This window comes from Mytilus trossulus, chromosome 3 (assembly GCF_036588685.1).
Source record: "Mytilus trossulus isolate FHL-02 chromosome 3, PNRI_Mtr1.1.1.hap1, whole genome shotgun sequence".
Classification (NCBI taxonomy): domain Eukaryota; kingdom Metazoa; phylum Mollusca; class Bivalvia; order Mytilida; family Mytilidae; genus Mytilus; species Mytilus trossulus.
The window spans coordinates 26,185,449-26,199,631 of NC_086375.1; the positions used below are offsets into that span (position 1 = coordinate 26,185,449).

A 14,183-nucleotide genomic window follows, 5' to 3' on the forward strand; every position below is an offset into this window, starting at 1 on the left:
TCTGACATGACTGGTCTTTCAGAGAAATCGATCACAATAGAATATCTGTCATAAATTAGCTTCGTGAAAATTAACCACAACTGAATATCGGACACAACTGATGCTTCAGGGAAATCGATCTCACTAGGATCGATCTGTAACATAAATGGTGCTTCAGGAAAAATCGATCTTACTTGGATATCTGACATAATTGTTTCTTCGTACATTATTTTGGCTTTTTAATTTGTTTGATTTGGGCGTCACCGACGAGTTTTTTGTAGACGAAACGCGCGTCTGGCGAAAAGACAAATTTCAATCCTGGTATCTATCTATGATGAGTTTATATAAAGAATGATATCTTTCATAAACTTTATTTTACCTCAAGCATTTTCTCAAAATATTCCTCTCCCCTTTTTATCTCACTTGGTCCAATGGGCCAGGTGAGCTTTTATTATCACTTGGCGTGCGTCCGTCGTCCGTAAACTTTTACAAAAATCTTCTACTCTGCAGCTACTGGACCAAATTAAACCAAACTTATAATAGTCACAATCAGCATTGGGGTAAAATGCATGGGCGGATCCAGCCATTTTAAAAGGGGGTTCCCAAACAAGAACAAAGGGGGGGGGGGGGGGTCCAACTATATGTCCCCATTCAAATGCACTGATCGTTCAAAAAGACGGGTCCAACACCAAGAACACTCCCCCTGGATCCGCCACTGTAAAGTTTTAAAAATGTGTCCGATGACTCGGCCAACCAACCTGGATGACCGCCATGGCTAAAAATAGAGCATAGGGGTGAAATGTAGATTTTGGCTTATATATCTGAAACATAAGCATTTAGAGCAAATATGACATGAGATAAAATTATTTATTAGGTTAAGATCTATCTGTCATGAAATTTAGACGAATCAGACAAGCCGTTGTTGTGTTGATGCCCCTGAATTGGTAATTTTAAGTTAAGTTTGCAGTTTTAGGTTATTATCTTAAATTATATTATAAATAGGGATAACTGACTGTAAACATGCAGCAATAGATCCAATAATGTTCAGCAATGTAATTTATACAAATAAGTCAACATAACCAAAATGGTCAATTAATCCCATAAGGAGTTATTGCCCTTTAAAGTCAAATTTAACAATTTTTCGTAAGTCTCCTCCTGAAACAATTCAATTGAGGCAAATTTCACCAAACTTGACCACAATCAGAATGAGGGAATTTAGTTTAAAGAATGTGTCCGATGAACCTGCCTGCCAACCAACAAGGTAGTCATGGCTAAAACTATAACGGGGGTCTCATTGGGGGTTCCAATCCGGCCCGGATCCCGCTTACTGTTTTGTCAGATTCCCGTATCCTGCTTACACTATGTACGTTAGCAATTATCTTTTTTTTGGGTCATTTCTCGGGTCCCGCTAGACCTCATTTCCCGTTTTCACGACACAATAATTTGACTGTCACGTGCCACGCTTACAAAAAATCGGCAATCCCGCGTCACGCTTAGACCCCAATGAGACCCACTATAAAACTTAGGGGGCACAGTTTTTGTCTTTGAAACTAAAGCATAACGGTTGCATTATTTCATGCATCAATACGTTGAATTAGTCCATTTCCTAATTATATCGATTTGATTCTGTTTTTATAAACACTTAAAAAAACTCTTTTGTCAATCATAGACTGGTTCTATTTTGCCGAAGCAAAGCATGCCGGATAAGTTCAAAGTGATGTATCGGCGGTTTAACTACATATTGTAAATGCAATTAAAAAATTGAAAAACTTAAAGGTTAATCACATTACGCACACGTATTTTGCTTTTCCCCCTAGCTCTCCTTTGTCATTTAAAAATGAATGTCACTCATTATATTTATTAAAGCTAGAGGTTCTTAAGAGCCTGTGTCGCTCACCTTGGTCTATGTGAATATTATACAAAGGACGCATTTGAATTCATGACAAAATGGTGTTTTGGTGATGGTGATGTATTTGTACATCTTACTTTACTGAACGTTCTTGCTGCTTACAATTATTTCTATCTATATTGAACTTGGCCTAGTAGTTTCAGTGGAAAATGTTAGTTAAAATTTACAAATTTTATGAAAATTGTTAAACCTTGACTATAAAGGAAAATAACTCCTTAGGGGGTCAATTGACCATTTTGGTCATGTTGACTTATTTTTAGGTCTTACTTTGTTGTACATTGTTGCTGTTTACAGTTTATTTCTTTCTATAATAATATTCAAGATAATAACAAAAAACGACAAAATTTCCTTAAAATGACCAATTCAGGGGCAGCAACCTAACAGCGGATTGTCCGATCCATCGGAAAATTTCATGGAAGATAGATCTGGACCCGATAAACAATTTTACTCACTGTCAGATTTGCTCTAAATGCTTTGGTTTTTGAGTTATAAGCCAAAAACTGCATTTTACCCAAATGTTCTATTTTTAGCCATGGCGGCCATCTTGTTGGTTGGCTGGGTCACGCCACACATATTTTAAACTAGATACTCCAATGATGATTGTGGCCAAGTTTGGTTTAATTTGGCCCGGTAGTTTCAGAGAAGAAGATTTTTGTAAAAGATTTTTAAGAGTTACGAAAAATGGTAAAAATTGACTATAAAGAGCTCCTTAGGGGGTCAATTGACCATTTTGATCGTGTTGACTTATTTGTAGATCTTACTTTGCTGAACATTATTGCTGTTTACAGTTTACCTCTATCTATAATAATATTTAAGATAATTACAATAAACAGCAAAATGTCCCTAAATTTACCAATTCAGGGGCTGCAATCCAACAACGGATTGTCTAATTCATCTGAAAATTTCATGGCAGATAGATGTTGACCTGATTAACAATTTTAACAACGTCAGATTTGCTCTAAATGCTTTGGTTTTTGAGTTATAAGCCAAAAACTGCATTTTACCCCAATGTTATATTTTTAGCCATGGCGGCCATCTTGGTTGGTTGGCCGGGTCACGCCACACATTTTTTTAAAACTAAATACCCCAATGATGATTGTGGCCAAGTTTGGTTTAGTTTGGCCTGGTGGTTTCAGAGGAGAATATTTTTGTAAAAGTTAACGACGACGGACGATGGACGTCAACCGATGAGAAAAGCTCACTTGGCCCTTTGGGCCAGGTGAGCTAAAAAGGATCAATAACGGGAATTGACAAAAAGAGATATCAGGTGAGCGTTGAGCCTCTAGTTTTTATATAAAATGATCTGTTGTTACTTCCCTTGAACAAATTTCTTGTCTTAGAGGTCGACAGAGTGTGCAAATGGGAAATTTACATACCTTGTCAACCATTTAATTCGTGACCAATCAGTTAGTTTGTTTCATTTATAGACTCCGCCCAAATTGTACTTTTTTCCTTCGAAATTTTCGAAGACACCACGGTTTTACCCTTATTTTTTTGTTTTATATAATGTTTGCAGACATATTATTGCAACCATTAGTTAAATAAATTACTTAATTTTCATCGTCAAACAGATTTTCGGATCAAAGAAGTGATAAAGTGGTAGAAAAACGATCGTTTTCTCCCCCCTCTCTCGGTCGGCGCGAAGTTCACATTGTGCTGTTTCACGCTACAATCAAATGACCTCGTTGTCAGACGGAGATCGAAGACCTAGCAGTCTTGAGCATAATAATTAGTTTTCGAAGTTTACATGTGTTAATTTTAGCTGATATTTTATGACACATCGAATGAAGATTCTGTCACAGCATGAAGAAAGCTATTTTTTGTCTTATTTAACAATTTCAACAAACATTTCTTTGTGATTCCCTCCAAAAATTTCAACAGATCGAGATGCCGCTATTACGAAAACAGCCATTTCACAGACAACCAGTACCAAGTTCCCTTCAGCCTGATGACGATGTATTTCATTGTAAGCTGACGAATGAAATCTTCAAAGATTATGAGTAAGTTTATTTTCTTAGCCCTGATGTTCGGTGAACATTATTAATCTAATGTATGAAAATGTGATTTAGTTTTCTGTCGGCCATTTTGTATCCTTTCTATATCTTTATTTACCCAAAATAACAGAAATATATTCCACTATAAATATTTTGTTTGTTATGTAACTTCTATCATTATGAAATGTGTTTATTCTCTAGCTAAGCTTCTACAATACTGCTCATGAACTACTGAATGTGTATACATGTACATCCATTAATTTGGTTATTCTATTCTGATATATTTGTTACATACAAACTTACATTAACCTGGAAATCAATCTTTTAATGTACCTAAGCATAAGTGAAGGATTCTGAGAATATTTTCATGTGAGTTACTCAATCTGTATCATATAAGTCATCAAATAGTACTGCCTTTCCAGGTAGTCGGCTCTGCTGTATGCACGGTAAGATATCATCTATTGATGGACAAGATGTATTAAATTTAAGAACAAAAGCATAAGGTTTTTCTTAGAAATGATATTGTCATACGTGGACGTTTCTAAGCATATTTGCTTACGACAATAGAATACAACTTTTGAAGTCCTCTGACCCCCTCTTGATCACTATCAGGAATCTGGATTTACTATTAATAGTAATAGCTATATGTATGTACTTGCATAGTACTTTGTATTAAAATGGTATTTACATCAAGGCTAAGATGTAAAGGTGCGTTTGATTAATTATTCATCTGGTTGTTTTTTGTAAGCGTATGGGTGCTAGAAACTAGATAAATGGCTTACATGTAATAATGATTGAAAATGTAGATTTCTCCACAGCTTTCCAAAATGTGTAAGACAGTAGAACAAGTCCTATAATTATAATATTATTCCTTACACAGATGATGTCTAATCCAAGGCCGTAGCGCATGTCCCTCTAAAGTGAGGCAACTTTTTGCTTTGAGCTTTTTTTTTTTTTAGGGGGGTTCGGATGCTTGAAACGGTAGAAGCTTATTTCAGCATTGCTATTTATAATTAACAACAAAAACAAAAAAATATAACAGAAATGCGGGTTGTTTTTTTATAAGCTAGCCTAGTAACGGTTACAAAACAAGTTTCAATATTTAGGTTGATCTCTGTTGGTCAACCAAAACATTCCGATTCTCCTGTGACCTGTAATATCGAAAAGCTTCAACACACGTTCTTATGTATATATACATACATATATATAAAAGTCTATAAAAAGGACCAACCAGCAAATTTACTATGTACCGGATTGCCTAGAATAGGCGATACTATGCAGATAAAAAATTATATCAGTCTAAAGATTTGCACAACGGTACTGATATAAGGTGTTATTAAACGAAAATGTTGTTATTAAATTGTGTTGACAAACATTTTGGCTCAACAAATGGCCTTCTTGTGTCACAAGTTTTAACAATACTGATCTATATATATATATATATATATATATTATATATTAATGTTCAACAGCAAGTTATAAGCTTCTAAAAGACGAGAACATTTTATAAGAATAAATTAATATATATCTATTATTATCATGATTATTGGACACATTATTCTACCAATTTTGAAGTCATTGGTTTGACATACCGAGGTTCGAATCTACCGCACTAGAATCAATGGAACATGCTAGCATACAACCAGACAATGCTGTTTATAATAAAAAAAAAAAAAGAAACACGAAAAAAAAATATTCAAACAATACCAAAAGTATATTTCATACTTATATATAAAAGATAGATAAAAATCATGAAATGCCTTATACATTAAAGACTTCCATAGAAAAGGCGCTTCATTATTTTGTTTAAATTAATTTTAAATAATTATTATTTTCAGCTCACCTGGCCCGAAGGGCCAAGTGAGCTTTTCCCATCACTTTGCGTCAGGCGTCCGTCGTCGTTGTTAACTTTTACAAAAATATTCTCCTCTGAAACTACTGGGCCAAATTAAACCAAACTTGGCCACAATCATCATTGGGGTATCTTGTTTAAAAAATGTGTCCGGTGACCCGGCCAACCAACCAAGATGGCCGCCATGGCTAAAAATAGAACATAGGGGTAAAATGCAGTTTTTGGCTTATAACTCAAAAACCAAAGCATTTAGAGCAAATCTGACATGGGGGTTAAACTGTTTATCAGGTGAAGATCTATCTGCCCTGAAATTTTCAGATGAATCAGATATTCCGTTGTTGGGTTGCTGCCCCTGAATTGGTAATTTTTAGGAAATTTTGCTGTTTTTGGTTATTATCTTAAATATTATTATAGATAGAAATAAACTGTAAACAGCAATAATGTTCAGCAAAGTAAGATTTACAAATAAGTCAATGTGACCAAAATGGTCAGTTGACCCCTTTAGGAGTGATTGTCCTTTATTGTCAATTTTTAACCATTTTTCGTAAATCTTGGTTATCATTTACAAAAATCTTCTCCTCTGAAACTACTGGGCCAAATTAAACCAAACTTGGCCACAATCATCATTGGGGTATCTAGTTTATAAAATGTGTCTGGTGACCTGGCAAACCAAACAAGATGGCCGCTATGGCTAAAAATAGAACATAGGGGTAAAATGCAGTTTTTGGCTTATAACTCAAAAACCAAAGCATTTAGAGCAAATCTGACATGCGGTGATACTGTTTATCAGGTCACGATCTATTTGCCCTGAAATTTTCAGATGAATCGGACATTCCATTGTTGGGTTGCTGCCCCTGAATTGGTAATTTTAAGGAAATTTTGCTGTTTTTGGTTATTATCTTGAATATTATTATAGATAGAGATAAACTGTAAACAGCAATAATGTTCAGCAAAGTAAGATTTACAAATAAGTCAACGTGAGCAAAATGGTCAGTTGACCCCTTTAGGAGTTATTGCCCTTTATTGTCAATTTTTAACAATTTTTCGTAAATCTTGGTTATCATTTACAAAAATCTTCTCCTCTGAAACTACTGGGCCAAATTAATCTAAACTTGGCCACAATCATCTTTGGGGTATCTAGTTTTTAAAATGTGTCCGGTGACCCGGCCATCAAATCAAGATGGCCACCACAGCTAAAAATAGAACATAGGGGTAAAATGCAGTTTTTGGCTTATAACTCAAAAACCAAAGCATTTAGAGCAAATCTGACAAGGAGTGAAAATGTTTATTAGGTCAACAGCTATCTGCCCTGAAATTTTCAGATGAATCACACAACCTGTTGTTGGGTTGCTGTCCCTGAATCTGTAATTTTAAGGAAATTTTTCTTATTTTGGTTATTATCTTGAATATTGTTATAGATAGAGATGAACTGTAAACAGCAATAATGTTCATCAAAGTAAGATTTACAAATAAGTCAAATGACTAAAATGGTCAATTGACCCCCTAAGGAGTTATTGTCCTTTATAGTCATTTTTAACAATTTTCATAAAATTTGTAAATTTTTATTAACATTTTCACTGAAACTACTGGGCCAAGTTCATTTTAGATAGAGATAATTGTAAGCAGCAAGACTGTTTAGTAAAGTAAGATGTACAAACACATCACCATCACCAAAACACAATTTTGTCATGAATCCATCTGCTTCCTTTGTTTAATATTCAAATAGACCAAGGTGAGCGACACAGGCTCTTTAGAGCCTCTAGTTTAGTCTTTTTTTAAGCATTTGTTGCTCAGTGAGTTGATAGTGGATCATTGGTATAACTCTAGCGTTATCGATTCAAACACAAACCAAGGAAAGTAATAAGCCAACATACTCACAAGGGGTGTTTAAGGTGGTATGGGTGTCTTTCGCCATCTTGGATTGTAAAAAACAGAGAATCTAAGGTCCATATTTTCTATCAAGTTATCAAAATTTGATGCAGGAATGCAGAATTTAATGTGAATTTTCATTTAAAAGAACCAATTTATAAAGATATAACTTAGAAATATTAATATTTTTACAAGTGTACATTAATTTTGGTTGTTTTTGAATATTTTTCAAATTGGCATTTTAAGGGGAGGTAACTCTATAACAGTGCATTTTCTGAAGGACTCTACATGAAATTTTCCTATTTTGTCTTTTAGCCGGAAAAAACGTACGGTGACCCTATCTTTTCTTTTGATATTCTCAAACCATTGTCTGAAAGCAATCTTTTCCTAATTTATTTCACAATTCTATCATTTTGTTTAGTTTTTATTCACAAAATGGTGTTTTTTCCTGTATAATCCATACAAAATTTGTCATTTTGCCACAACCTGTAGCTTGAGAAAATGCACGGTGACCTATCATTTTTATAATATTTATGATCATGTATCAATAGATACTACATTTTGACAAAGTATGAACAAATTCTATCATTTTTATTTTAGACTCCCATACCACCTTAAACTCATGAGTTACCTTTTTCTCTTTAAAGAATCAGGTCTTCAACCAGTTTTGTAACGACAAATTTTTATTTTTATTTGTATTCGGAAAACATATTTTTTTACCGTCACTGCTATGGTAAAAGCTGCAATCGTTGCTGCAGATTGGACACACTGTATGAAGCGTGTCGGTAGATAACTCGAAACTCGCATATTGATAATGTAAAATACATAATTAAAAAAAATGACACTTCTAAAGTTTGGTCGTTGTTTCAAAAGTGAGGCATTTGCCTCATTTGCCTCCATTACGCTACGGCCCTGTAATCAAGTGTTTTTATACATAAAACAGTTAGTTTATGTTGAAAAGGAGACTACTCTGACTTCCAATTTTTTCAAGTTTAGTGAAAAATAAATTTCCCTCTATTTCAAATTCCAGTTTAAAAACATTTTTCAACAAATGGAATAGCATGTAAACTCTTTCATCTTGATATTTAACACAGAAAGATAATTTGTTAGTGGTAAATTTCAGAGATAACCCGGTAAGCCAGAATTCATCAGTGACTACTTAAACTTTTCTAATAGATGAATATATATGAACTTAGATTTTGGAAATCAACAATACCCTTTCAAACTGACAGCAGCAATCAAAGGAGAGACACTGGATTCAGCTAAACCTTTTACAAATTATAAGGTTTTTTTTTTTTTATTAAAATATTAAAATTTTATTTCATTCAATTACAAATCTGATATGCACATCCCATAATGATTATACTTCTGTAAATTTATTATGATTTATGTCTTATTGACCAAGGTTACCACTTGGTCAAGTATTGATTATAAATGATAATTAATGTTGGAAAGGATAATCCCATCCATTGCTTCTGAAGGTTGCAGATTAAATTGTCGGGCTTAGATTAAGGATCATGTCACGACAATTACAATATTGTTCAGAGTTTAACTTTGTTCAAACTGTACATGTATGCATGCATCGCCTAATCACCCCGATAACTTTTTGGGTCAGAGGTCAATTTGACTTGATGATTTCTAAAGTTACCAAAAATGTAAAAAAATCATTTCTTCAAAAGTTAGGTCAAAGATCCCAGTCAAAACCTTGTTAACAGAAAATTTACTAAACAGCTTGCTTGGTCTACCTTCTGTTCATAAGACTTTAATGATGTACAAGTACATGTACGCACCATAAACTAGAAGTTCAGGGTTGAAAGGTACATTTGTAATCAATACAGTTACAATTACTTTATAATATTATTAAGAACTACATATATAATTATTTGATAGAGTTAATCAAGATTCCTTCTATAAAACACATATATCTTTCAGTTTCTTTCTCTGATATATTTAAAATACAGGACATATTTGCATGCGCCTATTAATATACTGTATTTGGTCAAAAATAAGGTAGTTTTATTAGTCGTTTGTTGAAGTGGTAATTATGATAATGAAAAATGTCACAGTTCTCTTGTAACAAACTTCATTCTGTATTCAAAAAACAGAATTACTACTCAATGCCGTCTCATATACCATATACCACAAATACTTCGTATTGGTCTCATATACCATATACCACAAATACTTCGTATTGATCTCATATACCATATACCACAAATTCTTCGTATTGATGAAAATGTAAATGACATACTGCTAAACAGTATGAAGAAAACAATAAACTCATAAATAAAGTGCAAAGCCACACGACAACGCCGCTGCTCAGTTTATTAAAGATATGAAACAATTCATATAACTTGTATACACAATACAACATTTCAACAATATAATTTCTAATTTTCCAAGCATAAAAACTACACTCCAGTCCTATCAATCATATAATTACGATAAAAGGGGGGACTTATAAATTAAAATTTACCAACTTACTTAAGAATTAAACTTTAGATAAATAAATGTGTGTTGACGGTTCGGCGCTGTCGTGCTGAATGACCAAAACCCCCGTTTTGGCGGGGAAAATGACCGTGCGATAAGTACGACACCTACATACATCATGAACAAACAAGAGAAAATTATTTCACTCTTATTCACTTCGTTCAAACGAAAGAAATTATATTAATTAACTTCCATTCAAAAGTTAATTGTTTTTGTCAAAATGATTTTCATTGACCTTAAACTATCAAGGACTTAGCTATTTTTACAAACATTCAAATTTCCGACAGTTAACAAAATAAAAATCATTTTGAAATATTAAGGCATGCAATGGCATGTGTTTTCGTACAACTTTTATCTTACAAATAGATTGTGTTATGATTAAAGGATTACATAATATTTACTGCACCAATTTTGTCAACACACTCAAATGGTCCCACAGTATGTAAGATTAGATTTGAACTTGCAATTGATGAAATGACCTCATAAAATTTGCATTTATAAGATATGTTCAGAAATTATTTCTTTTTTGAAGACTTGCTGTTCTTTGACAGTCTTCACACTTAAACAAAGGCCCAGCAGCCCATGCTTGTAAAATTGCTTTTCTGTAAAAATCTTCTCTTTATATAGGCCAGAAACATTTTCATCAATAAAAGGAAACAGTAATGCATATGTGATTTGAACAGTTTGTGCCAAAATGTCCACGAAATAGCTTTGGTCATTGGTAGGGACTAAAATTAGGACAATTTTTCACACCTGTCAAAGATTTATTTTCTTCAAATATTTATAATTGGGAAACATTAGCTGTGTGCTTGCTGTCTCATTAGTTAATAGGTTTATCAATAGATATTTCTTGTAAATACAATAATTTGGAAAAAAATAAATTACTGACTTTAATTAATTTTTGTTGCAGGGAATTCTTTGAAAGAATTATCTTGTGCAATAGCTTGGTATGGTCATGTTCCATCACTGGGAAAGCTAGTCTGACATTTCAAGAAGCATTGGAATCAGAAGAGAAAGCCCTTAAGCACATTGCCTCTTTCCCAGCAGCCCTGCAGAAACCACTTCTGTTCTTAGCACAGAAAACCAAACGCAGTAGATTGGCTGATATGAATGATGATGTTTTCATGTTTGCAAAAGATCGATATTTTATCGGTGAAATTGTGGATGTTGTCGTTGGTGGAGAAAAGTAAGTAAAAGATTCCTGACCTTTGTTTATAGGTTAAGTTACATTGAACTTTGACCTTCTAGAGAAGAAACTTTTCTTATACTTTTCAAAATTGATCATCATCTGAATCGTGTATTTTCCAAGTATTGCTTTTTTATGTTCTTATGAATTTCTATGACTTAATGTTAGTAAAAAGTTCAGACTCTGAACTTTATAAACCGACTTTATACACATGTGAAGTGGTGTCAGAAAGGAACTTGTACAACAAGGATTAAAAGTAACTATTGTGAAGAATTTTTTTCTTTGTGAAATTTTGAAGTAAAAAAAAAGAGAACTTATTAATTGTTTTTTCTTAAGGAAGCAACAATATTTCAATTGAATAATATAGCAAGCACAGTCACTTGTTAGAAATATTGAGTGTACAATGTTTTAAATGGTGGACAGCACATAAATGTTTTTTCTTTGATTTCAGGAAATCTTGTAAAGTTTTACGAGTGGTACCTCCAGTGAAGGAACAAGAAGAAGGATGTATTGTTATAGATTCAGATGAGGAGGAAGCGACCAGGTATTATAACAATTTTGTCAGCTTAATTATACATTTACATTATATTATGGTTGTGAACTAGAGGGGGAAAGGGGGGGGGGGGGGGGCTGAGGGGTACCTCTTGTAGGATGTAAAGATAGTTTAACTGTTTCTTGCTAGACATGAGTTTCTTAGGTAACTTGTCATTTCATTTACATATAGTAGAAGTTTACATATCTACATTACAAAAGGAATCTTTTCATTCTGTAAAGACACATTGCAGTAACTGTCCAATTTGCAATTGATATTCAGAAAATACTGAATTAGAATTTGATATTAAAGATAAGTTAACAATGTAAAAAAAATATTGTGGGAAAGCCATAAATTGCTACAAATGCCACTTATTCAGAAGATATTTCAGTAAGGTTCAAATACATATTGCACATAACAAGGTATCTTTAACTGCTGTTAGGAAAATGTCAGGTTATAATTTTTAATTTAAATAATTTCAGCGCAAAAAATAAAAATGTCACAGTTCCAAAATCTGATGAATATAGATATGTTGTTCAAGAGACAGGAAAGTCAAATATTACCATAACAGTACCAAGCAAACAAGTCAGGTAACTTCATTTGTTTTATATTTTGTGATAATAAAACTTTGTTCTCAAGAATTTTTTTGAGGTTTATTACTGTCAGAATTAAAAATTTATAAGTGATAATTGATGAAAATGTCTAATATAAATGCTGAAAATATTCAAATATTATATTGTACTTAGCCATAATATTAAACAAATTTAAGAATCATTTTTCTTTTAACAGTCGAAGAAAGGGTTTATACACAAGAGACAAAAGTAAACTTTTCCTAAAGAACAACTCGGATATTGAGGATGGCTTATGGAAGATAAAGGTATGATGCAAATATTTGACTAGGGAGCTCTCATTTGTAAGTTAAAAAAAAAACGCAGATCAATCAACTCTGACATTAGCAGTAGTATATATAGTTTAAAAAAGTGAAATTAAAAAAAATTGCTTTATGTGGGCAGAGCATATAATGTTGAGCTTTGTCAAAAGAATCCCCATTTCAACATGTTGATGTGGATATAAAATTTATCAGAAATGGCAATTTTAAATTCACTTCTTTGTCTTTCTGTCAAACTTTAGTCTATGAAACTAATGAAAACTGTATTATATTTATTATTTTTGAAATTCAAAAATTCAGAAATCTGCTAGTAGTAAATGGAAAGGCCTACATAATGTAGGAAAGGTATGAAAAAAAAAGAAAGAATATCACACTTTGAAAATCCAAAGGGCCTATCTGGATTATCCTTCATCAGGAACATACAAAAGCTAAGGATGTTTTAGCACCAAAACTAGTGAACAGGCTACATGTATGTGACCAAAAGGGAACAAAAGATAATAGACAAATTCAGATCAAATACAGATTTGTATGGTATCACTTTCACTTTTCTAGAGTTATATCCCTTTATAAATGGAGGATTTGCTAAATGGGCCGTTTCTGCAATCTTACTGAGTTTACAGTTATTGAAACCATTAATAATCATAAAGCATTATCCTTAAAGGTTAGTGTGCTTAAAAAGAGAGGTGTGGATACCATGCAGTTTGTTGACTTCTATGCTGGCGTTATGCCTGTGTATGAAGTAACCGAATCCAAGAAAAAACCTTCTAAGAAAAAGAAGAGCATGGACACTACAGAGACGACTTCATCATCTAAAAAGAAAAAGGACAAAAAAGATAAGGAAAAGGCAGAAGAGAAAGAGAAAGGTATATGAAATGGTTTTTATACAACTGCAAAAATTGAATTTTGGTCGTATATTGGTATCACGTTGGCATCGTCGTCATCCATATACTTTTAGTTTTTGCACTCTAACTTTAGTTAAATGGAATAGAAATCTATGAAACTTTTACACAAGGTTTATGACCACAAAAGGAAGGTTGGGATTGATTTTGGGAGTTTTGGTCCCAATAGTTTAGGAATTAGGGGCCAAAAAGGGCCCAAATAAGCATTATCTTGGTTTTTCGCAGTATAACTTTAGTTTAACGAACCACATCAACAAACAAACAACTGCTGAACAACAAGTTCCTGACTTAGGACACGTGCAAACAAATGCAGGTGTCTTCATGACCTACAAATCAGTGCTTAGGAAATTTGATATCATGCTTCATGTAAGGATACCTTACTGTGCATTTTTAAATTAATCATTATTGCATTGTGGGTTCACCTAATTCTTTAATATATATGGTTACACATTATGGCCATGTAAGAAATTTTATGAAATAAGCTCATATGAGCATTTTCACATTCTGTATTTATCTACTTCCCATTAACCAAACAATTTCAGATACCAAATCTGAGCTATTTTTGATCCCAGTGAAAAAAAATT

The 14,183-nt window shown here is 33.0% G+C and overlaps 1 protein-coding gene across 2 annotated transcripts in view; it reads left to right on the plus strand.

Moving 5' to 3' along the window:
* Positions 1-3,297: 3,297 nt before the first annotated feature.
* Positions 3,298-14,183, plus strand: part of LOC134711032 (bromodomain adjacent to zinc finger domain protein 1A-like) — a 33,409-nt gene continuing 22,523 nt past the window's right edge. Inside the window, exons 1-6 of one of the 2 annotated variants that reach the window (XM_063571461.1) lie at positions 3,298-3,888; positions 11,004-11,279; positions 11,731-11,823; positions 12,294-12,401; positions 12,601-12,688; positions 13,362-13,563. In XM_063571461.1, the coding sequence (XP_063427531.1) occupies positions 3,776-3,888; positions 11,004-11,279; positions 11,731-11,823; positions 12,294-12,401; positions 12,601-12,688; positions 13,362-13,563 (880 nt within the window). In that variant the 5' untranslated portion in view covers positions 3,298-3,775. The remainder of the gene's footprint in view (positions 3,889-11,003; positions 11,280-11,730; positions 11,824-12,293; positions 12,402-12,600; positions 12,689-13,361; positions 13,564-14,183) is intronic. The other variant, XM_063571460.1, reaches the window with a different exon arrangement.